The 27327-nt window shown below is 34.1% G+C and overlaps 1 protein-coding gene across 2 annotated transcripts; it reads right to left on the bottom strand.

Moving 5' to 3' along the window:
* Window positions 1-26809, bottom strand: LOC128858134 (protein TIS11). 2 transcript variants are annotated; one of them, XM_054094139.1, is made up of 4 exons: window positions 26742-26809; window positions 25870-26645; window positions 3989-4314; window positions 1-1667 (listed from the first exon to the last, which is right to left on the bottom strand). In XM_054094139.1, exons 2-4 carry the CDS (start codon window positions 25948-25950, stop codon window positions 836-838), a joined length of 1239 nt encoding a protein of 412 aa, XP_053950114.1. In that variant the 5' UTR covers window positions 25951-26645; window positions 26742-26809; the 3' UTR covers window positions 1-835. The 2 variants fall into 2 exon arrangements, with proteins under 2 accessions (XP_053950114.1, XP_053950113.1); XM_054094138.1 differs by having other exon boundaries at window positions 25870-26805.
* Between the last annotated feature and the right edge of the window lie 518 nt (window positions 26810-27327).

A 27327-nucleotide genomic window follows, 5' to 3' on the forward strand; every position in this document is an offset into this window, starting at 1 on the left:
TCTTAATAAGAAAAAGTGATGTATTTTTATTCAAAATTTGTATAAGCACATGTAAAAATAAATGGAAGCATTTTTTAACGAAAGTAAAAAAGGAAGACGACTAATTCACGAATCATCTCTTAACCAATTAAATAAAAATTGTATAAATACTAAAATATCTACATATGTATATATATTTAATTAACTGTAAGGCACTTTGAGAATTTTCATCAGTGTTAACCATCTTCGAGTTTTCGTAACGTATTGGAATAAATATTTTTCTCATTTCATTTACACATTATTTGTATTATTGTGTAAAAGGTAAAAGTAGGTAATAATTTACGTTATACAGGTAGTTACGTTAATATAGTATCCGGGTAAATATATTTTCAAATTTTAATACTACAAAATATAAATTTCTTATCTCACATTTACTTCAATTCAATTACAATTTTCATAACTGCACCTAATTTAATTACATTATCCATTGTGTTTCAAGTTATAAATTAATAATTTTATATGAAAGTGTTTTTTAGTGGCATATACAATAATTCTGTATACAAAAATGAAATGATATATAAAATAAATATTAAATATTGATAAATGCAAAAGCATATTCTGCCTACTCTTCGTTCTCCAACGCTTTCCTATGAACTAAGACCCCTTTCTAGTATATACCCATTTTCTGGATAAAGAGTTATTTAATATAAAATATATAAATTATCGTAAATATATATTTTTGTTTAATAATTTAGGTTGTATACATAATTTAAAATGTAAAATAACAAAGAACTAGAATTTTAAATATTATGCAAAATTGAGATTTTAAATTCTGCAAAATTGAGATTTCGTCAAATTATAAAGCTATATTAGGAAACTTTTCAACAGCTGAGCTCAATCTGTTAAAAACTGGCAGACGTGCGTCTTCAGCACTATTAAGTGAAGAAACAGAATTAACTTTGGCTGGAACTTTATTAATATTCCTGATTATAGCAATGGGCGAGCTTGAACTCTTTTGCAATACCTGTTTACCCTGAATGGTGACAGGCTTTATATATAACGAAGTCTGGTTTTGTATTGAATTTAATATAATATTAGGTGGTGGTGTATTCACTGGTGAAATGGGAGCGTTTGGGCTTTCGGGTGGAGTGCTTATGTAAGGAAATGTATTTGGAAAAGCAGAATTTACCGGGCTAACTTGATCACCAAATGTGAAATTAGTCATAGAACTAGTGGGGCTTAATGATAGTGATCCAGTTGGTGATTCCCGATCTGAACCGGTGGACATGCTCAGAGGAGGGCTTAAGGGAATCGAATGATTGAGATTAGCTGCATTAGTTCCTTGTTTATTCAACAACGTATAGGAAGCAATGCAGTTCGGAAAACTGGAATGATTTTGTAATTTTGGTTGTTGTTGTTGTTGTTGCTGCTGCTGCTGTTGTTGTTGCTGTTGTTGCTGCTGCTGCATTTGTTGCAAAGCTCTAGCTTCATCCGCGTTATGAACAAAATGACATCTTGGTCCATAAGGACAAAATCCAACGCTGTGGAATGTGCGACAATATTCAGTTTTGTACTTTGGGTGTCTTTGTAGGTTTCGTAACTCATGATATCCATGAGCAAACTGGCACTTTTCTCCATACTTGCATTCACCGGCTTCTTCAAACGGACGACAAAGTTCAGTTTTGTATCTTAAAGCAAAAAGGGAAAACTTATTCAGATATATATTCATTTTAATAAATACATAATTACAATTTTAACAAATAAATGGTTTTTCAACATGAACTTTGTTTTTCAATAGGGACAAAGTCTACTATCATGACAGTTTGGACATTTGATTTTTTGACATGTACACAATGAGGTCAATTTCGCTTAAAAACTGCACTAAGATAACAAAAATTCGCTATGAAAATGGTGGAACTGTAAAAGTTACATTTCGTAAAATTCGGTTGACATCATCGTTCCTCTATTAAGACAGTCCGGCTCGGTATATTATATGTCAAGACGCTATGTGGTCTGGATGTGTGATTGAGCTATTTCTTTTTTTTCGAAAATTCGACCAGAAATGCAGTTGCGATCAATGGATTACGCTATCGAGCGATTCTAAAAACTCAATTTTCGGCTATTATTGATGATGTGGATATCACTGACATGTGGTTTCAATAGGACGGCGCCACATGTCCTACAGGCAACGAAACAATGATCTTATTGCAAATCACGAGGACCGATTACATAACTCCACGAAGTTCAACTGTTAATTGGAGGCCCGATCATGCGATTTAACACCACTGGATGATGTTTTTTAAAGGCTATGTTAAAGATAGAGTCTGTCTATACGGAGCCCATCGAATTGTTTACTGCCTTGGAAATCAATATCTGTGACGTGATTAACGAAATAGACCCGCCATTTTGCCAAAGAAGTAGACATTCAGTCCGATATCATTTTTCATACTTCTATAAAATTGCCAAACCTTTGCTCTTTCTAATACAATACAAATTGGTATAATTTTAATCTTTCGTCTTTGTCTTATTTTGTTTTTAAAAACAAAGCTCTTGTTGAAGAATTAAAATAATAGAAAAGCATATAAATTTAAATTTCAAAGTGGGGCGAAATAAGGCTTTCAGCTTAACCCAAGTCGCTGTTTTTTATACCTTTCAAATCACACTAACTTTCGAAAATCTAAGCTGTTCCTTTTTTAATATAAAAAAGGACGCAAACACAGCTCATCCGCATTTAAAAACCTTAAACATCTGAGGAATATCTCAAAAACATATTGTAATTAAATGCCTTTTGTTTAAAAAGCACCCGGAATAAAGCGAAATCGATTTAATTATGCCTTGATACCATATTTATTTAATTCCCTTTCACCTAATCTCCATGGTAAGCAAAACACATATTCATACACTCCCTTACATTGTTCAAATACTCTTCATAAGCCTATTTTGAAATCGTCTACGAAAACGTAAATTTAGTCGTAGGAACAAAAAGTCACAAAGTCTTGGAAGTAAGCAAAATAAATAACAGGTGAATACGGAACTTATGGAACGTCGTTACCGTGGTCTTTAGTCAAATAGTTCGTACCAGATGTGATGTGTGAGCCGGTGCATTGTCTCGGTGAAATAAATTCGAGGTATTTCTAAGCAATCGAAGTGCAACTACAGAATTCAAAACTTTATTTTTAAATTGATTTCGTTGTGGTTTTTAAGTTTTGTAGTACTGTTTCGGTTCGATGTCATATTTTGCATTTCTTTAGTGACAGCAGGAATTCGTCTCGTCTCGCCTCATCCTCAAAATATCGTGCATAACGCCTTTGCACTGAAGCGAGCTACAAATCGATTCGGTCACATGACAATTGGAATTTATATCCGCTACGGTAACCTTAATTTAACGTTAATTTCCGAAATAATATACGAACCGTGCGCTGCCAACTTCCTAGTGGCTCGATTTTAAGAGATTGGATCAGAGAGTGGGCCGGAAATCACCCGGACTTTCTTAAACAGGCCGGTTATTTTCAAACATACTATACAAGCTCTGAGTGTCTAGGAGAATTGCCCATTGCACGACGATCTCTTCAAAAAATGTTTACCAAAAATTTCAAGATTGTTCCGAACAATATTCAGATGGCCAGCATAACGCTAAAACTATATGGCATACAGTCAGAGCTTGTTGCAGCTGAATAATGAAACGTCCGATTTTTTCTAGAAATTGATGATGGGTGATATGGCGCACTTCCACCTGCTGGACAAAATACCCGATTTTAGGCAACCGACATTTCTAGTATTCTCCATAAGACATCACTCCCAACGCCTTCAACGCTTTAGGTGTTGTTGCACCTGTTTTGTGCCACTACATAAACTCCTGCTTCGCCTTTAATTTATCTCAGTTCTGGCTACAGATTTAAAGAATCGCGTGAATACTCGACGCGCTGTTCTTAAGTATTACAACATTATCACGGATAATATTCAAACCCCTTTTTGTAAGAGTAAAAGACAAAAAATAAAAGGGTTTTACCTCGAAGTATTGATTTGTTGTGGCAAAGGCTCCGATTGTGTTCTCTCCAGCTTGCGATGTAAATTCATATTGCCGAAGTTTTCCAAAATTGTTGTAACATATGTTTCAACATTGGCTTCATGTTGATGCTGAGGCTGTGGCTGTGAAATAGTTCTGGTCAAAGCTGTATGGGGACGACATTGATCAGGATCTTTTTGACGACCCAGTTTCACATTTTGTTCAACATTTTGTTTGACAGAATCATCCATTTCGGAAATAATTACATCGCCGATGCTGTTAACTGATCGACTTGAACGAATATTCTGTTGTTGATCATTTGTCTGGTTCTGAAAGAGAATAAAGGTAATATAATTTTTAATAATTATATATATATATATATATGTACAATATATACATCTTTTCTTAGCTATACTTTTCTTAAAATATTTAGGAATATACTAATTTATTTATAATTTTGATTTAATTTATTTATTAAGTTGCTCGCAAAGTTCATCATCTTATCATGACGCACATATGAAGGCGAAAAATTCACAAATATTTTAATTTTACCAAAATTCACATGCCGTTGATATAATTATCATCCCATAGATACTTATTATGTGGTACATACAATATATTTACCAGCACCAAATTAAAATACACGGAAAGCTTTAAACGACCTTAAAATGGTATAAAATACATAGTAGATGGCAACACTACTGACTGCTGATCTCTTGCATCCCTCTTTCTCTTTCATCTTGTGCTACCTTCCTCTTTCCGAGAAATATACTACGACGATTTTTTAAAACCATAAGTTTAGTTTTTTGGCATTGTATTTAAACTATGTGGTAATATCGATAGACAAGTCAAACATTCCTGGCTCAATACTGATATTGAGCATTTCGTGGAACCAGCTCGGTCTGGGATTTATATAAGGAGTTGTTGAAACCATCAAAAGCAGCTCGCTACCGGACTAATGCTATTGAGCCGACCATTAAGCTCCACTAAAATGCGAGTAACTACGTGAAAAGTGATTTTCCAGCAGAATATTTGATGCCTCCACAGTTCTTTACAAAGTGGGTGGCAAAATTTGCACGCCAATATTTCAATATCAGGTGTTGTAAAATTATCTCAAACAGATCTTTGAATCAATTTAGCTATATTATGTATTAAAGATTTAATTTTCAATGCGATAATAATATGTACAAAATTGTAGTGTGACAGACGGCTGTTAAGTGATTAGTGATCGACAGCTGATTTGTTTATTGGATAGTTTTGTCAGTAAAAGATTTTCCACAGACAACACACACAGGTGCATCTATAGTACAAAAGTATTGGTTTTAAAAAATAATTATTTAAAAAAATCTTAAATTACAATTTCTCAAACTCAATACAAGTAATGTAATTTCGAACGTGTTAGTGCAAGCTGACATGGCGTCCGCCTTTCTTGTTCTTCTCTTTAAAAGTTTCATTATTTTTCAATCACAATAGATATTAACTGCCGTTTTTTGGTAGTGTTGCCATCGAAAATTCCCCTAATTATCATAAATTACGGGAATTAGTTGCCCATAATTCATGAGATAGTCCCGATTTAAGTCGTTAATCCCGATTAACGCCACCGTCTGTCTATGCTATTAGCTGGAGTTCGCTCGTTTATTAATTATACCCAAAAATGTCTGTACCAGAACAAATGTCCTTTTGACTGGTATATATGTATATGAATTGACAAGTCCCCCAAAAAAAATAAAGAAGTTTTAATTGGTGTCTAATTATCACGCTTGAAAACATGCCTTCCAGTAATGTGGACACCACAGATATTTTTGTTGCAAGAGGTTCAAAATTTTGAGGTGACAGCACTGAAATGAGAAGCCGAACTCTACACAGATTTTCAAAATTGCTTCTACCGACTTCTTTCTGTTTTATTACATGAGCATGGCGCGATTGGGATAACTGTTTTTACCAATCTTTCCGTCTCACTGTGTTAGCGATACTCGAAATGTTTCGTTCATTTGCTACACAGATTTGCCGAAATTTGCATCTTTCGGCAGCAACAGGTGTGCAGCTCTGGGAAAATAATAATAATAAAGTGGTTTTATTGTTAAAGCAAAAAATTACTTCCTGATTTGTACCTGTATTAATCATAAATTAAATTAAAATACATTTAAATGTATTCACGGTAGTCAAAGTGTGTATCTGTATGTATTTGTACCAAAACTGTTTTCCGCTGGGTACATTCGACAATTAAAATTTAATGGGATATAAAACAGCATACCAGAAATTATTCTAAAAGTTCTATGTACTTATCCAGTTTGCCGAAATTGGTCAAAATAGGCCGTAGAAGTGGTATTTGGTATCATCACTTGGCAGGCAATGACAAACCGCTGAATGTATTTCCACGAAAAAAGCATCTCATAAAAAACCAATTGCCGTTTGGAGGTGGCATAAAACTGTAGGTCCCTCCGTTTGTGGAACACAAAATGGGTGTTGAAAATAAACCTTGGCAATTAGTGACACGACAGTCGGAACACGGTCTGACACGTTACCGGAACAACTCAGATTTATATCTAGCCAAGGACTGTCCCTCTAGCACGGTGTATGCGAAATATTTGAGCTGCTACAACAACAAATAAAATTTTGTATGAACTTTCTTCTTAAGTTATTAAGTTTTTTGTTTGTAAATATTTTTCATTTATTTTCACCAAATTTTGATATAATAAGTGCACTTATTGCATACATACATATATTTCCATCATTATTACAACTGTGTAACATACACACACCCCAAACATTTTTTTTATTTAAAAATATAATAAATGAACAATTTAAGTTGCTTTTATGAATTGCAAAGCTCCTGACTTACCAGCCGAATTAACAATAACTAAAAAGCATGGCTGGCCAGACCCAAAGAAAGCAAATTGAATGCGAATAAAAACAAAGTCACATGGCAACAGAATTTTCTTATAAATACAGTCTTTTCTGTTAGAATAGTGCGGGGATTAGGGTTTGCAACCTTCTGATTTTTGAAAACACAACTAAATGTCACGTAAAAATACTGTGGGCTGCGCAGCCGGTGTTAGGCTGATGAGTTATTTTTTTAAAGCGGAGCCGAAGGCAAGCCTACGCAGAAAAGTTTTACGTCAAAATATTGTGGACAGCGTAGCCGTATTTTATCATATATTAAATGTATAATATGATTATTATATATTATATATACCTCACCAATTTTATTTAGAAATAAACCACAAAATTTAATATTTACCGAAAATAATTTTGCAAAATGTATTAGGTCATTCCATAAGTTCGTGCGTATTTTACCCATAATTTCACTTTTGTACGATTTTTGCATACAATAAATTATTCACGGAATATAACGGAACTATTTATATTTTCTTTGATATATTGAGCATTCAACAAGTGATTTTAATCGCGGATAGAAGCACGTGTTGTTAAAAAATAAAATGGAATCTTCGAACGCGTATAAGAGGCATATTTTGTATTCTTTTTATAAAACTGGTAAAAATGCAACAACTGCTGCTGCAGACATAAACACTGTTCAGGGAGAGGATACCGTGAGTGTAAGGACTGCGCAAAAGTGGTTTTCAAAATTCCGAAGTGGTACTTGCGACGTGGAGGATGCCTCGCGCGCTGGTCGTCCTGAAGTTTTTAACTCCGATGCCTTGCTCGAACTCGTGGAAGCTGAGCCGAATTTGACAGTCGATATGATAGCTCAGGGGTTAAATTCATCGCATGGAACAGTTCACAGGCACCTGGTTCATTTGGGGAAGGCTTCAAAGCTGGGAAAATGGGTTCCGCATAGACTTTCCGTCGCCAACCTTCAGCAAACAGTGAATGTGTGTTCTCTGGAAAATGAAAGTTTTTTGAACCGTATCATTACTGATGATGAAAAATGGATCCTTTACAATAATCCTGTTCGCAAACGCCAATGGTTAGATAAAGATAAAACACCAGAACCGACCCCTAGAGATGGCATTCACCCCAAGAAGATTCTCCTGTCTATTTGGTGGGATATGGCCGGTATTGTTTATTATGAACTTCTGGAATCAAACCAGACGATAACTGCTGATTATTATTCCCATCAGCTATCAAACCTGAATGAGGCACTTAAAAAAATCGACCGCCTTTAGTGAATAGACGACAAGTTTTGTTTCACCACGACAACGCAAGACCTCGTACCGCAAGGCAAACATTAGGTAAGCTGAACGAGCTCGGATGGGAGCTAATGCCGCATCCACCATACTCTCCGGATATTGCACCTTTTGATTTCACCTTTTCCGTGGACTTCAATCCCATATGAGTACCAAGAACTACTCCTCAAAAGAAGCTATAAAAAGGGATATCGAAGCGTATTTTGGCTCCAAGGACAATAAATTTTTTGGGCAGAGAATTAAAAATTTGCCTAAACATTGGGAAGACATTGTAAATAATGAAGGAAAGTAGGTATATTATTGATTAATAAATACTTTAAACATCTTTTTTATTAAATTTAAAACCACTTTTAAAAAACGCCCGAGCTATGGACTGATATGGTATGATAGTTTTCACAGATCCGTCATATTTACAGTAAATATTAACAGTTGTAAAAACTAAGTATTGCTGAAAAAAGAAACTCAAACTTGAAGGGCCTTATACATTAAAGAAATTTTGCACTCGGAGGTTTGCCATTGCTTGCCGAGGAGCGACCGCTATTAGAAAAAACTTCTTCATTTTGGTCTTTCACCAAGATTCGAACCTAGGTTCTCCTTGAATGCCGAACGGTAGTCACGCACCAACCCATTCGGCTACGGCAGCCGATTCAACTGCAAGACACAAATATACAAATATTTTAACAGTCTGATTTCTTATGATCTTTCTTCCTGTACTCATTTTATTTCTTGTTGTTGTTTTAACAGTAATAGAAGACCCGTCAGTGTGGGGTATATCACCGGTCGTCTTCGTCTGACTCATCTAAAGGTAGGTCCAGGAAACATGCTGTTTCGACGGGTTGGGTCCAGAGGGAGAGGTGTGTTAGATGAGTAGGTTTTAAAGGGGTTAGTGTCGTGCGGGGTACCTTTACATGCCGGACATATGTTTGGTATGTCGGGGTCAATTGCAGGACGTAATTGTGCCAGTGTTACTCGTGTCGGGGAAGCTGGAGCTCTTCATCTGCTATAGGTGGTGGTTGGACTCCGATTACGGCATTCACAGGACGGGAACCTAAGGAGGTGGTGACGGTCTCCCGGTGAATGTCGTTTATTGTCTGTCTAAACACTGTCCAATAGATTTCTGTCAGTTTTGTCCTGGATCTCGTCGGCGTAGTTTAAAACGTGTCTCCTGACTTTCCTAGGAGGCGGCTCTGCCTCAAGCAGGTGTCTGCAAGGGTGAAACCTGCGGTAGCACCCTAGCAGGAACTGCTTGCTGAGCAGTTTGTTCCATTACAGGGAGCATTTGTGCCTCATTGTGAAGGTATTGAATAGGGGACATCAGGAGGCAACCGGTCGCTGTCCGAATGGCAGTATTTTGACATGTCTGTAGCTTAATCCACTGCGTGTCACTAGTTCCAGGCGACCAGACAGGCGTAGCATAGTTTAGCAGCCGGTTCTACGTTACCGGAATGACTCGGGTTTTTCCCAACCAAGGGATGCCGCCCCAGTAAACTAGCCCTGTCAAGTGAACAGTATATCACCCCGCCCCTAATCATTTTATCTTTCACTATCTTTGCTATTATTACCTTTACGATTTTGATGCAATTTAGATTGAAGTTAATTATTGTTAAAATGTTATCATGTGAAAATTTATAATAAGTTGAAGTGCTTCAAAAGGACTGTAGTCTTACTTAGTATGACATGAATAAGTAAATAAATAAACTTCATTTTAAACTTATTTAAAAAAGCACATCAACTAACCTTTAAATAGGTATATAATATTTTGTAATAAAAGGGAAATGTATAGTGTATCGTCATGGTAAGGTAGTAGACAAAAAGTTTTGAAATATTAGTGATTTCTCAATATCCAATAAAGCGTCTAATTAAAACATAAACAGTTCACACGAAATATTTCTTGCATTTTCTTTTTGTTCAAAAATTATATGAACTTCAAGATTTTGTGAAAATTTTAAAATTTTGTAATCAAAATTTGAAGGTCTAAAAAATTGAGATTTTGGTCTGCATTATCATATGGGAATAGCTTAAGGAAAGTGGGGGAACTAAGGATGGCGGAAGTGTTATCAAAGCTTTTGCGTGAGCTCGTGTACTGTTTCTTTTATTTGTGCTTGATAACTAATACATTTGGTAGGGCTGAACATCTTTTGCCAAATTTGTAGTACTTTGTTGCTGGGGGGACTTTTGGAAAGAGTCGCTCTTATTAGGAAGAACTTCTTAACGCGTTATATTAGTGCATTTCTGTAGTGTGCACGCACGCAGTGTACACGTTCAATTTACCAATTCGTTTTCTAGCATATATCATTTTCTATTGAACTTGAAGAACCACCTACAATAAATAAAATTCAAAAATGTATATTACAAGGAGAGTAGACAATTTTTTTCTCAATTTATTTTTCAATTTATTTTTCTGGTACCTTGATGATTGGTGGTTGGACTTGCGTATATCTATGAAGGCTATACCATCGCTCTGTTTAGTATCCCAACAGGTCCAATTATGTTGAAGATGTCAGACTAAGATGGGTACACGACTGTGTGGGATGGTCACTAATCATTCCGCCCCCAATGCAGATAGCAGACTGTCAACGTTGCTCCTCACTGATATCTGCTCACTTCAATGAGTAACTATGGGCTTACTGTGCTACTGCGGGTTATGGCAAACGGACCATGTCTCCCCCGTGGGAGTTAATTATGGGCCAAAAAAATATGGAAAAAATCATACAGCAGACGGCTTTCCAAACCGCATTACCCCTGGCCAATCTAATGAAGCTATATTTCCAGGATCGTCAAGCACAAACTACTAAACGGAAAGCAGCAAAACTGACGGAGGTCAAAAATACCGAAGCACGAAGCTAGGAGTTTGACTGGATGTCTAGCACGAGCAGTTGGCGTTGAGACAAAGAAGATTCTGGACCTCATCATCAACCAGAACAGGATATTGAGATCACACTTGAAGAGCAAGGAACTGAAAACTAAGAAACAATAGGCATCGACGACAAACTAATAAAATCAATCTAAGAGAGCAAGAACATCCTACAGGCCGAAGCAACTTCGAAGGTAAAACACCCAATAAGTTACAGAAGCCTCCGCTAAAGAAGCAGGTAGGAATCAAGCTGACGTCAACACTTGGATCTAAATACCAAAGCATAAATAGCTATAGAATTGGCCGTGAGCAAGTTACTGTAGACTTCTCGCTACTACCCCAAGAAAGTGAGGGAATCGGCGACGTCGACGGTGAACTCGAGGCATTAAGCCAACTCTGAACGTAAAACCGCCAAACATGTGCTGGCATCGTGCTCAGCACTGATACGTAAGCGGGACAAACACTTGGGTAAACATATTTTACCAGAGGAAAAAAAACTTAATAAAATGGAACAAATACTAAAATTTATTGAGGAAGTTGGGAAATACCCTGAAATAATGAAGAGGCGCAGTAGATCTTAGAGGGCGCAGCGATAAGTCCCCCTATAATAATAGTTTTACGCAAACCAAGATTTTTTAGGTGTCCAGATTTCAATGCCCGATACTGTATTGTACTTTGAAGCATATACATACATGCACGATTACGATATGACAGTAACGGATACACAGTACAAATGTATGTATATTTCTTTAACTAATCTATGCAAGTCCATTAATAGCAAGTAATATTTGCTATTTCCCACAATGATTGCAAAAAAAGTTTTTAGTTATTTTTTAGGTTGGAGATTGTTAATTTAAATCACAAACAATCTTTCAACATTACAGATACCAATGTATGTGAATGTGTATATGGTACAATACAATAAATGTAAGTCTTTTGGCAGCACCAAACCAACCATCAAAATATACATAAATCCAAAAAATTTATACGAAACTTTTGCTTCGATGCTGTAACACATTATGCAACTTCCCAATTATGTATAGAGCTCAAGTTCAAACCAATACTATGAAGACACCAAATATACCACTCACTCCTCACTCTACAAAAAATTAAATCACAAGAAACTGCAAGCAAATGCTTCATCCAATAACCTGCTGAGCAACCATGCAAAACTCAAGCGAAGTCAAGTAAATGAGGTAAACTCATCTACGGTAACTCGTCAAGTCGAAGCAAAATAATAACGCAAGCCATCAACTTATTTTTTATTATTGTTTTGGCCAGGCCAACCTACTCAGCTAAAACTAACCGGCTGAAATACCTTCACTTTAGCTGAGGCTGCGATCTGGAGTTGCATTTTAGTATATGTAATCATGTTCATGTGAAGCAATACATAATATGAAACGAGTTGGAACTTATTAAAGAAACACTTTGTTAAAATATCAGTATTGTGTTGTTCAGCTGCGTTCCTATCGCCAAACAAAGTAATTGACTAACCTATAAATAAGTAGTATGCTGGTTCGATTGGGTTCATTATCTATACAAAAGCATTTTACCCAAACGATTGTATATTATTATTATTATTGTATCATTGTATTATTATATTATAATTTTTTATAAATATATTTCGGGCAAGTTGTGTGCTCGAAAGATATTACGAATGCACGCGCATACATGCATACATATGTACATATGTATATATGTACATGTGTATATACAATACTTATATATGGAAGTATGTTTGTAAGAAATGTACATATGTAGGTAGCTGCCTCTACCGGTTATGGAACACATGTATCTATATACACGTATATATATATATATATATATATATATATACATTATCTTATATACGTGATAGAATAATATATATATATTTAATAGCATATTATATATTATAATAGTATTTATTTTTAAAATGGGGTCTTAACCTAAAAATTCGTATTTTGCTTTGATTAGTTTTCCTTTTCATTGAAAATCGAGATTAGGGAAGTCCAAGCAAATGCTCTCACACAGAAAAACCCAGATAACAAATTAAACAACTCCGCCATTCGGCTGAATCCCGCATCTTGCGTCATATCACATTACACTACTTTGTATTGTTTTGAACGTTATAAACTGGTTTACCACAATCGCATCTATCTTATACATAGCTCCGCTCTTCGTATCCACAGTTTCTCACATCCATACATACATACATATTGCATGTTCAACCACATGCATAACGATCTTTTCCATCCATGTAGCATGTTCAAAAACCTGTACGTAACCCAAAGTAATCGCTAACTCTCGAGCTGTAGGCTCTCAAGTAAAATACCAACTCTGTCTCTTTTCAACCAACAAATAACTCGCAAGTTAAATTTACTTTTAAGCAACGTGTGTTAGCACTTATCTCCATATGAACACATGCATGCATTTACACAAGTATTTAATTTATACAGTAACATGTACGTATATACATATATATATATAATAAAAAACATCCATCTATAGATATAAATATACAGATTTATACATAGAGAAATACACATGTATGTACGTTCATTTGTATATATAAGTATATGTATATACTACAATATTTGTATAAATGTGTCGCTATGGGTATGTATGGGAGCTCATGGACAACAAATACCGGACATGTGAGTGAGTCAAAGCCGCACACTCAGTACTGGCAAAGACTTACTTGACTCTTGTTTTCAAGTAGAAATACTCGTGCATACATATGTATAAACAAATATATGTATGTGTATAGATATAAATATTGTGCAAACACACAACATACATTTGTGCATATGTATGTATCTACAAAACACTTCTACATCGCACAAAAAACAAGCATTGTGATCTTAGTTCCTGTTCAGAAAATGCAAACAAAAATGAGCATGTTAAGAATAAAAAATTATTATCTTACAGGTTTTGGAAGTTACGAGCAAGTTATATTTATATGTTTGACGTTAAATGCATATATATACATGTATATGTATATGTGTGTGCATGAATACTCATATGTAACATAAATGAATAGGACAATTGTAATTGCATATAAAAAATTTCCAGATCGGTATTTGTATAAAATTATAAATATGGCGTAATATAAAAAATTTGGTTTCATTCTTTTATTCTCCCCTACAAGTAGTAATGCGGAGTTAGGTGTCTTGTGGAATGCTAGATAAGAAGCGATTTCGGTTTGATCTTTTGTGGCATTTCTTTTGTCGCATTTTGTTTAAAAAGAAATACCGTTTGTTCTATCAGTATCAAGTAAAAGTGAAAGGTTTTGGGTGAACTAATAGAAAAGATGATTTTTTTTCCAAAGCTTTGAAGCTTTATTACGGTCAAATGGTTTCATACTTAATCTGGAAAATATTCTCCATCCACTAGTCCGTGTCGAATTTATCGAATATTTGGCCTTTCCGATATAATGGAAATGTTGTTCGCCTAATCATGAGTTAAGAAGGAGCAAGTAGGTTTACACTACCTACTTCAAAAACTTTCAAACGGGGGAAATTGTGTGCTGTATTGCAACCAATAAATTTGCATGTTCTTGCATCTTTTGTAGCGTTGATTTTTGAATTTTTATATTTATATTTATTTATATAACGCATTATGAACCCACTTATTGTGCCCTCGAAAGTCGATTCTGCATTACCGTAACGACCCAATCAAGAAGTATCACTCCAGCAGGTTTTCCGATGGATGTACGTACGCTGACATAACAACAACAATCCCCGACTAAACAAGATTTGTTATATGATTGTCAAAATACATTTTCCTTTTGCCATACCTTCCCTTGGCTTCGGCTATTTGCCTTTTCCTTATACTTTTCGTTTCGCTCGTGTGCTGGAAGTACGTCACAACTCGAAAAATTAAAAAAAATCGGATCTGTGATTCAAGCACGTTGGACTATTTTTTGTGGGGAGCCGTTAAGGACAAATGCTATGCGAACCATCCAGAGACGATTGATGCTTTAAAACTCGAAATCGAAGTTGCCCATAAAATTGGAGCCCAAACAATCGAAATGTGCTTAAAAATTGCGTTGATCGAATCAATCTTCAAAATAAAATAAAAAATTTGAAAAAATATTGATTTGTTTTTTTTTATTGCTGATTCAAAAGGCAAATTTTACTTGGCCCACCCTATATTATTAAGTATCTGTTTTACTTCTTGCATACAAACCAATCGCCAATAGAAAATAAGAGTGTTGGTTAGTGCTGTTAGAGTAGCAGTTGAAAAAATCTTTCCAAGTGCAGTGAAGTCATCCGTCGTTGTCGTTTAACCGATATAACGGTAGGCCCAGAAAACAGGACATCATGATAAAAATTCTAAAAATATTCGAAATTTTCGTGAAAATTTGCAAAATTTTCGTACAAAGTGTGAAAAAACGATTGTTTTCTTGAGTTATTTATTTGTATTCGTTTTAGATTTTATCTACAATTTAAGTTATGGATCAAATAATTAAGTTATGATAGTCGATTGAGAAAAAAATCATGATTTCTACATTTTAAGAATAAGACGTTTGTATTCAAGAAATATGCTGAATTACTCCAATCGCATATATACATACACCAATGGTCATTAAAATAGGTACGCCGCTTTATCTATCGATTTCCTTGTCCCGGTCGGAAAAATTTAAATAATATATATTAATGAAATTTCGAAATTTTTTACAAATGGCATAACTGCTTTATTGAAAATTTAAAAAGCCCATTATATTAAGTTGCACAGATTCGGTTATTTTCATAAAGTGTAGTTTTATTTAATAACTAATAATTAATATGATTTTTTTTTACGTTCCCACGACAGTCGGTTCTACGTAATCGGAACGACCCGGATTTATATTCGGCCAAGGACTTTCACTTCAGCACAGCATTCCTCGTATATGCACGAGGAATGTTTATGATGCTACAACAACAACATTATTTTTTTTCAAAGATTGGTCGTGCGCAGCATTGCAGTTGAGGAGCAAAGGCTCGTTGTCAAAAAATTTGTTGTAAATGCCCTTAAGCCCAAAAATCTACAAACCGACGTGGTGGCAAAAAGAAAACGACTTACGCCATCTTGCCAAGAGGGTTCACTTTAAGCCATCAATTTCAGCAGCTGAAATCAACAATGTATGTAGTATCAGCGGAACTGTACGGCGTCGATTGTACAACATGAAGCTACCAGGCAGAATAGCTCGTAAAGTTCTTCCTACTTATCCAGAATCGACCCCGCCATACCTATGATAATATATGTCCAACATGTGAAGCCACACCCCACGACACTAACCACCTATTCACATGCCCCATCAAAACGACTCACCTCAACAGCACGTTTCCTGGGCCTAACGTGAGATGAGTTAGACGAAGATGATCAGCACCAGCACCGCACTGGTAGGGTTTAGTAAACTGCTACAGCAACTCATAAAGTTCCTCTGTTGACGCAAGTAAATTTAAGGAAGAGGAAAAGTTTTATTCAAGAGCCCGATTTCTACTATTATGTATAACGCCAACAGAAAATTAGAAAAAAGGCATATCCGAAGAGATTTTTTAAAAACATTTAATTTTAATAATATTTTATCATAAACAAATGGTATGAAACATGCAACGTGCAGTAGTTTTATAAAAAATTCATGATTTCTCAACGAATTGGCCGGACACGAACGACCCATAGACATGGGATTAGGGTTAATATTTGTTTTTTGTTCCCATTGTCACTAGCTTAAGTTTTAAGAGATCCTTATTATTGTTTATATTTATTATATTAATCTATAAAAAACCACATACAATTGAATATCTGTTATTATTCATTTAAAAAATTTCCATTTTCCTAAAGAACTTGTGGGGTACCTATTTTAATGGCCATATGTATAGGTACATATATACATTTAGATAACGGCAGAGTTATCGACATGGCTAACAATCCATTGAAAAGTACAGCTCAAAAGCAATATCGATGGAGCCTAAAAAAAATAATAGTAATAATAATTGGCGCGTAACCTTCTGTTAGGTGTTTGGCCGAGCTCATCCTGCTATTTGTGGAACCTAAATCGCACGTTAAAAGCGACAGCAAATATTTTCGTCGAAAAACGAAAATTGACACCTCGATTGTAACCATTCCTGCATAACAAACGATATTTTGCATTGTATAATATTTTTGCTAACGAGAAAGAATATTTTCCACTGGGGCTGCGTGCAAAGAGGAGACGTTTGTGTGTCAACAGAATGACTGAGTCAGTTACACTTTCCATTCGTATGAACTGAAACGAACAAAACACAAAAATGCTGAGAATGGGATTTTAGAATGCCTGGTCAGTCAGTTAATATGATCATGACGCCTGTAGAAAATGTGTTGGGTATTATATTTCACGAAAACAAGCAGTTTTGGTGTGTAAAAGCAATGAAGGTTCTATAAGGGCATAACTTTAACTTATGTATTATATTTTAATGCAAACAAAATTTAAACTTTGATTGTGGTGAACTTGACGAAGAGGCAACGTATGGAGATTATTACTATAGTATAAATACTACCGAAAACATCTCATAAAACTCTTCTATAAGAACCAATAGAGAATGCTCACTGGCTCACTTATCGATCATTGCAAACAGCGTATTTGTGAAAACCTTTCCCATAAATGTTCAAGGAATGTAGCTAACCGGATTTACATTCGGGTCGTTCCGGTAACATAGAATCGACCGTATGGAGAACTTTCAAAACAATGGACCACAGAAATTCAAACTAGCCAGTGTGCTAATTAAGTTAGGGTTATATTGTATATATCTCCTATAAATAATAATAATAATAATAATAAATTTGAAAAAAAAACCAAACAAATATAAAAAAAAAAACACATATATAAAAAAAGTTATAAAACAAAGTTCTTTAAAAATATTAAATTCAACATTGATACCTTCAAATTTTGTGCTTAATTTTTTATTTATGTATGCACATACTTACGTAGATACCAAAGTGTATAGTAAATTCGAACTCTATTTGGAGTAAAATCGCACGCTAAGCATAATAATTTTCGTCCCTTAACAAAGATTTTGCTTTAATTAATTTCAAGTTTGTGTGCCCAATTAAAACGCAACATAAGCATTATACATATACACATATGTACGTATGTATGCATATACGTATACATATTGATTCGTCTACATTGTGCTTAGAGGTTCAAACTTTTGAGTATAATTGTATACCGGTTTTGTATTGACGATGACTTCGGAAAAGTAACAAAAGAGACGAGCAAAATGCTACCATTAGGTAACCATGAGGTATTTAAACTATGGCATAGCAAAAGAGTGGCACAATTTACATAACATACAGTGATTGAGGTCTAGGTCGATTCGACCATTACTATCTAGTGTAAATTTTAGTATTCAGAGGAGTTCACAGCCCTTATCTGTTTTTGGATATGGTAACAGCATACCTTAACGGCTTTTAACGAACATTTATACAAATATACGATATTTTTTATGAAAAATATACTTATTGATATCTTAAAATTTGATTCCCGTTCTGTTTTTGATGCTCCAACTTTTTCTATCTTTAAGGGAAGGAAAAATGTCTAGTACGAAGATATCAATATGCCCTAGAAGAGTTCAAGTGAAGTGGAGTTTAAAAATCAGTCTCCCCTTCATTATTTAAACTTATGTTTAAATTTAGAGACTTAAGAGCTAGAAGGAAATGAAAATGTAGCAAATAGCTAGGGAGAAGGATAATTAAATTGTTCCATCTAAGTAAATTATTAAATAAAATATGTGCTACAATTGGAATACAAAAATGTGTATTTGTAGCAAATTCAAATTGTACAATTTATATATAATATAATATGTAGATATAATATAATTAGCGCTTACACCCTGTTTGTGGAAGAGGAAAGAATCATCTTCTGCGTGGCAAAGATCAGGTGGAGAAGGACTTGGCTTTACTTGGTGTTTCCAACTGACGCCAGTTAGCACGAGAAAGAGCCGACTGACGCGCTTTGGCCAAAATCGCTTAAGCGGTTATCGCGCTAATCAAGAAGAAGAAGCTTACATGCTTTTTGGGTGTTTCGCCGTGCCCCTCCTCATATTTGTGGCGTGTGTCTTAATGTTGTTCCACACATTTTTTACAGTTTTAAATCTTCGGAGTCGACAGATATTTTTTATGAGGAGCTTTTTCATGGTAGAAATACACTCGGAGATTCCCCATTGCCTGCCGAGGTCGGCCGCTATTAGAAAAAAAAACTGTTTTTATCATTTTGGTGTTTCATGCACCAACATATACAGCGACCGAACGTACAACTTAGTGTAGGAAATATAATACGAAAATGCTTGAAGTTGCATTTTATGCAAAAGTTGGGTCTAAAAACGTATACAGCAGCGGATATAAAATCGGGAGACTGTTACTTTTTTGAATACTTTCGCATATTTTGATAACTCTTTTTTTTTTTGCTTTAGTTAATTGTTAATAATAAATATTTAACCCTTTGTACTCGAAGTCTTTTTTCATTCATATTATTTCAATAGAAAAATGGTTAAACATGTACAAGTAAATGATATGCGCATTAAAAGAAAAGTCATGAATGTGTGTTATTGTTTTTGTAATTGATAATGTATATACATTTTATAATATGTAAAATGAATATATTTATTACTTGTTGTAATGCTCCAAGGTGTGATACCTGCAAAAAATCCAATGGTTATTTTATATCGTTGGAAATTTGTGGTCCGGCAATCCGGGATGAAACAACGAAATCTACAGGAGATAAAAAACTATCTATTTCTGAAACCACTATGTTTTCCTCACTTTATTTTATATCATTTTCATTGTCCTCAATATCACTTCCAATTTTCAGTATCTTTCACCGTCTAACACGAAATATCATTATCACTACCATTAGAATCCGATTCATTGTTTATTTCAATACTGCCTCCGTTTATCTTTTATTTGCCATATCGGGGTTATAAATTTGAATTAACAACAGATAAATTCGAATGTAATATGTTCTCTTAATGAATAACTCAACTGACTTGAATTTGTTTCAGTTCTCCTATCTAGTGCGTAAAATTACAGTTTCATTAACCGTTGCATAAACACAAATGTTTTTTAAAAATTGCATTTGTAATTTGTAAACAGAATAAATGAAAAATTACGATTTGTTTTTGTCCTTACGTTATGAACTGAAATTTATTTGCATTGTCTCCATAGTATGTCCGTCCAGTTTGAAGACAAAGTTTAAATGGCTCCACTGCCGAGGCCTCGAATGCAAAGACTTAATTTATTTTTATTTGAGGATAGCAAAATGCAAATTTTGAATAGAACAATTTTATAAAAATTTAAATAGATTACCACTAAAAAATATATCTATAAATTTTTTTATATTTTCACACTCAAAATATTACTCTTCTTACTCTAGGTTAATTCATTTTCAATGCATTGAGATTTGAAAAGGATTTTTTTTATTTAAAATCTGTAATAGTCTTTTAAATGCAAACTTACCACCAGTACGCATTTTTATGTATCCAACTGTATATTTACGTATACATATGGTTTGGAGTACGTTGTACTAGACTTCCAGATTTAAAGCTTATTGTGAACTTGTGGTCAATTATTAGGGCGAATTTGTGTTTTTTTTTTAATATAATTCCTTTTTAGAAATGCCGTTGGAAAAATGGTGTCCTGCCTATACTAACCATATGCAGTAAATTTCAAAACTTTTCAATATTTACAAATATATGGGCGAAAAACAATATAATTAGAAAATTTGTTGAAATTTTTAGCTGGCAAAGGATAAAATTTCTATTTTGGTACAACTGTTCCCATTTTTCATATTAGGTCCCTTTTTTACTCCTTGAGGCCTTGCCGTATTATACTTCTTGGAACGTGCATTTTTCTAGGATGGGATCAAAAATGCGCGCCAAACTATTTTTTCTAATAGCCAACACTAAGTGAAGTCAATTTAAAATCTCAACATGGTAAGTCCAAAGTAGAACCATCCATAAATGGGACAAACGTAACGGAAGTTTACTCAACAATTATCTTCTCAGTTCAAAATCAAGAATGATATGAAGACAAGATCAAGGCGTCATCCCAATCCGTGACGTCAGCAAAGAAAATAAACAAACAAACAGAAGAAGAAAAATAAGTGAAAGCAAGTGGAAGGCCAAGAAAAATCCTTCGTTTGGAAAATTTTTTATTTGTATTTTTTTTTGTGTATTTAAAAAATCAAAATATACAAAAATTTATTCAAAAACAAGTAAATTTGCATACGTAGATTTAGGTATTTTATGTACTTAAATGTCAAATTCAACAAGAATAATGTAGTGATTTTCAGATGGCGTCACCTTTGTGAACTCTACAACGTGCTTCGAAGTAGCACTTTTTTTGTGTGAAACGTTGTAAAGTAGGTAAAACGTCAAGCTGTTGGACACATAAATAAAACCAAACAAAGTGATATCAGTAGAACAGCTGACTTTGTCTTTTTTTGTTTTTTTTTCTTGCAATAATTCACTCAAAACTCGCGTGTATTCCTCATCATATATAACCCTTTTTACAACCAACATGATGTTGATCTTGCTATTCTCCTCAGAACCTTATCAATCAATAAATCCTTAAATGGTTACATTTGTCTTTGGTCTAATTGCTAGTTTTTTCGATTATCCAGCCATTTTATTTGGTATTTGAAGTCCGTTAGCTGAGGAACTTACGAATAAGCATTTCAAATGCATTGATACCAATAGAAATATTTTTACAGAGTTTGCATGAAAAGCGTATTTTATTATTAAAATAACTAATATAAGAAAATTGTAAATATAATATAATATGATAAATTTTTTTAAGAAATACTAATTTTTATATATGATTGTATGTGAAGCCTTAAGTTTTATTGTGAGAAGCTGTAACTAAGAAGTTGTTCCATAAAAGGAACTAACCTGGTAATCTCTCATTGGTTGTATTATATAGGTATATACAGGTATATATATATATATAAATTATATAAAATATATATATATATAATTGACGCGTACACCATTTTTGGGTATTTGGCTCCTCCTCCTATTTGTGGCGTGCGTGTTGATATTGTTCCACAAATGGAGGGACCTAAAGTTTCAAGCCGACTCCGAACGGCAAATATTTTTATAAGGAGTTTTTCATGGCAGAAATACACTCGGAGGTTTGCCATTGCCTGCCGAGGGGCGACCGCTATTAGAAAAATGTTTTTCTTAATTTCGGTGTTTCACCGAGATTCGAACCTACGTTCTCTCTGTGATTTCCGAATGGTAGTCACGCAGCTACCCATTCGGCTACGGCGGCCGCCGTTGTACTATTACCTCCGTTTACTCGAAAGGCATTGTAAATAAGTAAAAGACAAGTAGTTAATGCTTAAATGAAACGTCCGAACTTAATTGCCTTATAGATTAGGTTAACCTGACCAAATTGCCCTTTAACTCGTATATATTATATTTACTTCAATTTGTGTTGCCTATAGGAAAAAAAAGCAATGCTCAAACCAAGGCACATTAAAAAAAATGAAAGGCACCACCAAGGCACATTACAATACAAATTTTGATTTTTTTTCTAAGGGCTTGTAAATCCTTCAATTCTGATTGAATGACTCTAAGCTGTCAAACTTTGATTATAGATTTTGACAAAAAATCTTGGCTCAAACAAAATTTCAGTTTTTCAGAATGCAACTCTGTAACAAACTCAGTATAACTACACCAAACAGAGCAAACATCATTCATGTTCGACGAACAAATTTCACCCAACATAACCACGACCTAACTAAAACTCGTCTTGAACCTCACTCATGAGCAATTACAAAAATTTAACTTCGCAATGTTCAATTTTACACGGAGCATTTAATCCGCCCATTTATGCACTCAAATTTCTAATCCGTATACAAATTTTGTTCTGCCGGTTCTAGTGTTCTCAAAATCAAGTGCAAAAAATTCTTTTTCAGAGCTGTAAAACTAAATTTACTCGTACGAGTATTTAGGTTAATTAACCATTTTCTTTTTCGGTCTGCATCGTCTGCACAAAAAGTATTAAAATGCAAAACTATCCCAACAATGGTTTATGAAATGGCTAAGCCTATTCTCATAAATACGTTCAAAATAAATTCCTGGATGATGACAAATTGGTCGAGGGCAGAATTGTGAATTGCGGAAAAATTATTGGATTTTGCAGCTTCAAATTGTATGCATTGATCATGAAAAACTCCCTTATTCAACTGATATGGCTCCAGCTGACTTTTTTTGTCTTTCCAAGACTCTCTTTGAGGCGCTACTCTTCAGTCCCTAGAATACATACATAAGAAACATTCGCGGAGATAACTGAAGTCTATTTCGGAAAATATGTTTGAAAAATGTTTTGACAATTGCATTGTTGGTATTATTATAGTGTACTATATGGGAAGGGACTTACCTTGATGGCGATATAATAAATTTGAATGAATATACTATATTTTATTGACTTCCAGGCCCCAAAAGAAAGGAAAATATTTTCCTGAACAGACTACAGAGAAATAGGTTTTTATTGTGCCGGAAAATCGCTATCTTATTTAAGAAGAACAGGTCCAGTATAATTTCCAAAATCGTCAATCAAAACAGTTCAAGCTTAACGGTAACGGCATGTTTCTCTTACTATAACTGCTTGGATTAGAAATATTAACAGGATACGAAGGGCCGAAGATTTAGGTCATACAACAATACATGTCATGCTCATTATGGCGAGAAGTGTGAAAGGAAGCGATGAAACAAAAAGCAATTTTCATCATTGACAACTGTCAAAGGGCAAAAACTGGTTTATACTATGCCAGCACGCCATAGGGCTGCAACAATATGTGATGCTTTTTATTATAAAATTTGTTTTTATTAATTACTTAATACTCGTACACGTTTTTCTATTAAGTTATTTATGTCATTCATTACAATACTACCATATTTTTAGGGTTTTTTTTCTAATTTGCCAAAAAAAAACATTAATTAGAAAAAATTAATTTCGACATTAACAGGTCTTACTAAAAACGTTTTGTAGTGGAAAATAGCAATAAATATTGCGGTATATGGATGTTGCAGAAAATTAATTTCTGTCCTGGTTTAAGAGATTTTACAGAAACTGTATTTGTAATTCGAAGTAGAACCAAAGACTATATAAAGACAAGAAGGTGCAGTTATCCACTCAAACACCAATTGGAACTATGTAATTAAAATCAGTTTCCAATAAATAATTGGCTAGTAAATATGGCAGCCAAGTTTTGTTACAGAACGGGCCGGGAACTGCATCTTATCTTTATATGCTCTTTTGTACAACTTCCATGCTAAAACTGGAACGAAAATGGAACAAGTCTGTAACGTTATACCAACCCCATTCGTCCCGGTATCCCGTTCCCCATCGCCGCGTCCAGTTAATTCTCCTTAGTTCAAAGAATTTATTTTTAGGAGGTGCATTTTAGACCCCTCAATCGCTCAACCCGGCTCGCAGTTTGGTCGGAGCACAATATCTATTAGAAATGGTTATAACTTTGCTCTATATGAGATTGTAAGTTAGCACTATTTATAGTTACAAAATTGTATAGTGGAAATATACTAAATGCGTCACTATCTTTATAATACTTAAGACACATGTGTACAAGTAAACAAGCACATATGCATTTTTTATTTGTATAATATAAAATCAAGCTAATGGCTGTGAGCGTATGGGACAACGTAAACTAGGAGTAGATCATGAACATATACAATACTTTAACCGAAAACCTTCAGTTCATATTACACTTATACGCATTTGCATGTATGTAGGTACGAGTCTGTTTCGGACTTTCTTATCTCAGTTCAGTGTTTAAAAAGTACACCACACAATCTCTTCAAGTATGAATTTAAAATGCCTGCAACCTAGGATGATCGAAATCGAATGCAGGAACTGAACAGAGAAGTAAAGCGCTTATGGGACAACATTACTGTTAAACTGTGTATACGGTAATAGGCCAATCGATTAATACATCGACGATTTCTGCGTAGTGTTTGTTTTTAAGTTTCGCTTGGCGGTGCTGCGCCGCTTGCTCTTCTACAAGTAATAATACCATTTGCAGTCAAAAGAGTGAAATAGCAAGTATATTGAGAATTCACTTTTTTCGTTGTTTTTCTTTCGTAGCATTTCAAACGTCCCGGATGCCGTGCTTGCTTTTTTGAATGATTGTCTAATCATCCTCACAGGTTTCGTTGGTCTCCGTCACAAAATATTCACTTATTACTTTCAAGTAGTTAGGTATACATATATCTACACATATTAATGCATGTACAATATATTTTTTATTTGGCTGTTCTTTTATGATTGGTATTTATGTATATATACATAATTTTAAATATATGTATGTATATAAACAAATTTGGAATATTTCTATGTATTATATTTATTTTGAATTTTAATTTTTATTAAAAAAAACATGATAAGCAACTTACTTTTCGAGAAAACGTATAAATTGAATGCTAAATGTAACTTTTATAAAAATTGGTGTAATTATTATGGAGTAATTTAGTTCTTACATCTCAAATTTTGTTAGAAAACAGCCATGGACACCCTTTGCTTCTTCAGCAATATTATATTCAAAATAGTACAACCAATTTAATAAAGAGTTGAGAATACCATAACATTTTACTTTTGATTTTACCCCATGTTTTACGTTGGCTTATAAACAAATATCATCTACAGGATATATGGACACATGCAATACTAATATTTTTACAAAAAAAATTTATACTTATAATTCTCGTTCAAGTTTTACATATTTTTTACCGACTTCACTTCGCTTGACGATACGTATTTATTACAATATATCATGTGTAATGACAATATGATTACTCTACAGTTTTTAAATCTTACATAATTTATAACAAAGCACATAAGAATACCATAATATTACTTACTGTTTTGTAAATTTCGCCGCACTCAAAGTAAACTGACGAAGAAATATTTGCGTTCTTCTGCTGTACAATAGCTGCGGACATTTTCGAAGGATAAAATTAATTAAGTCACACGAGATATAAAATATAGTTTGTCCGACAGAAAATGCGCGCTCTTCTATGTTTCACTGAGGTACAAAGTGAATACCTAAGAGCTCCTCCAGGCAAAAGAGATATATAGATTTGTGTAACTTCGACAACGTATTATGGAACCACTTTTTCGATTGTAAGATTTAATTATTTTTAATTTGGTTTTCAATTGATCGTTTAACAAAACACAACAAAAAAAACACAATGACAGCACAAAAATACGCGTGATATAGCACATGGGCCTATGTGTGTGAGAACGCTGTTTCGTTTGTAGTTGTTCCTATATACATATGTAGTTTTATTTTGATTATTCTTGTTTTTAGAAGTTCCTCGTTCTCTCGATACTCGTTTCTTATTGTGCTGTTGATGTCGATGTATTTTTACTGTATTTACTTCATATCGAATATTATCAGCTTTCCGCCTGTTGCTGCGCCGATTCTTGTTTTTCTGGTGTTGGTAATGTTAATGGCGGCGCGAATTGACGCTAACTATTGCTCACAGGGCAGTTATGTTATGCGGTTTGTTGCGTAGTACAAAGTACTAGATATATGTCAAAAAGTTTTAAATGCTTAGTCAATTGGACATGTAGATAAGCCTAGGCGTAATGGATGCTTCTAAAATTATTCCCTCTTAACTTAAAGGTATAACCTCTGAAACAAAGAGGAAATATTAAAGCAACACAAAATAATTGTACTGCACAAACACATCCAAAATTTTAGTTCCAATTGGCTATAAAAAAAAAAGACCCAAGCACATCGGCCAACTACGAAAAACTTAAATGTCACACAAATTATAAACCACACTCGTCAAACTCGATTAAAAGACTGACTGGAACTTCATTTCAAATAGAGTATCACGCCGTTCAAAAAGTAATCGACCATCGATATTTTACTTAAGCCTCAGTTACCCATCGGTATAGCGTCAGTTGTACCTGCTTCCGTAGCAAGATAGAAATACAAACAATTTAAATTGTTAGTTGTGCAAGTTAGTTAGTTATACAAACTGCTTCAAATTGCAATTAATTTTTCGTCTTCTACATATTTAGGTAGAATTTATAAAGTTTTCAAACACTTATGTTTCGACGTGAATTTCTTTTATGTATTAGTTTTATTTTGTTTATATGCCATTATGTCTGAACTCTCACTTTTCCCTAAAATAGCAATGAAGAAATTTCTGATAATTTGTCCACATTCGTTCTGACAGAACAATTATCACAAAAAATACAAGAAGGTAAAATTAGTAAAAACTAGAAGGTTTTCATGTCGCGCAATTCCAAGAGGTTGAAATATTTAAAAATTGCGAATTGTACTGCAGTCTAGGTATAGCTGCACA

Source organism: Anastrepha ludens, chromosome 3 (assembly GCF_028408465.1).
Source record: "Anastrepha ludens isolate Willacy chromosome 3, idAnaLude1.1, whole genome shotgun sequence".
NCBI lineage: Eukaryota > Metazoa > Arthropoda > Insecta > Diptera > Tephritidae > Anastrepha > Anastrepha ludens.

Excerpts from the sequence above, each read along its gene's own strand:
- LOC128858134 (XM_054094139.1), bottom strand. The coding sequence starts at position 25,950 with ATGTCCGCAGCTATTGTACAGCAGAAGAACGCAAATATTTCTTCGTCA. Across the intron at positions 4,315-25,869 it reads GCGGCGAAATTTACAAAACA|AACCAGACAAATGATCAACA; the intron begins GTAAGTAATATT and ends ATTCTCTTTCAG. Across the intron at positions 1,668-3,988 it reads CAACAAATCAATACTTCGAG|ATACAAAACTGAACTTTGTC; the intron begins GTAAAACCCTTT and ends TTTTGCTTTAAG.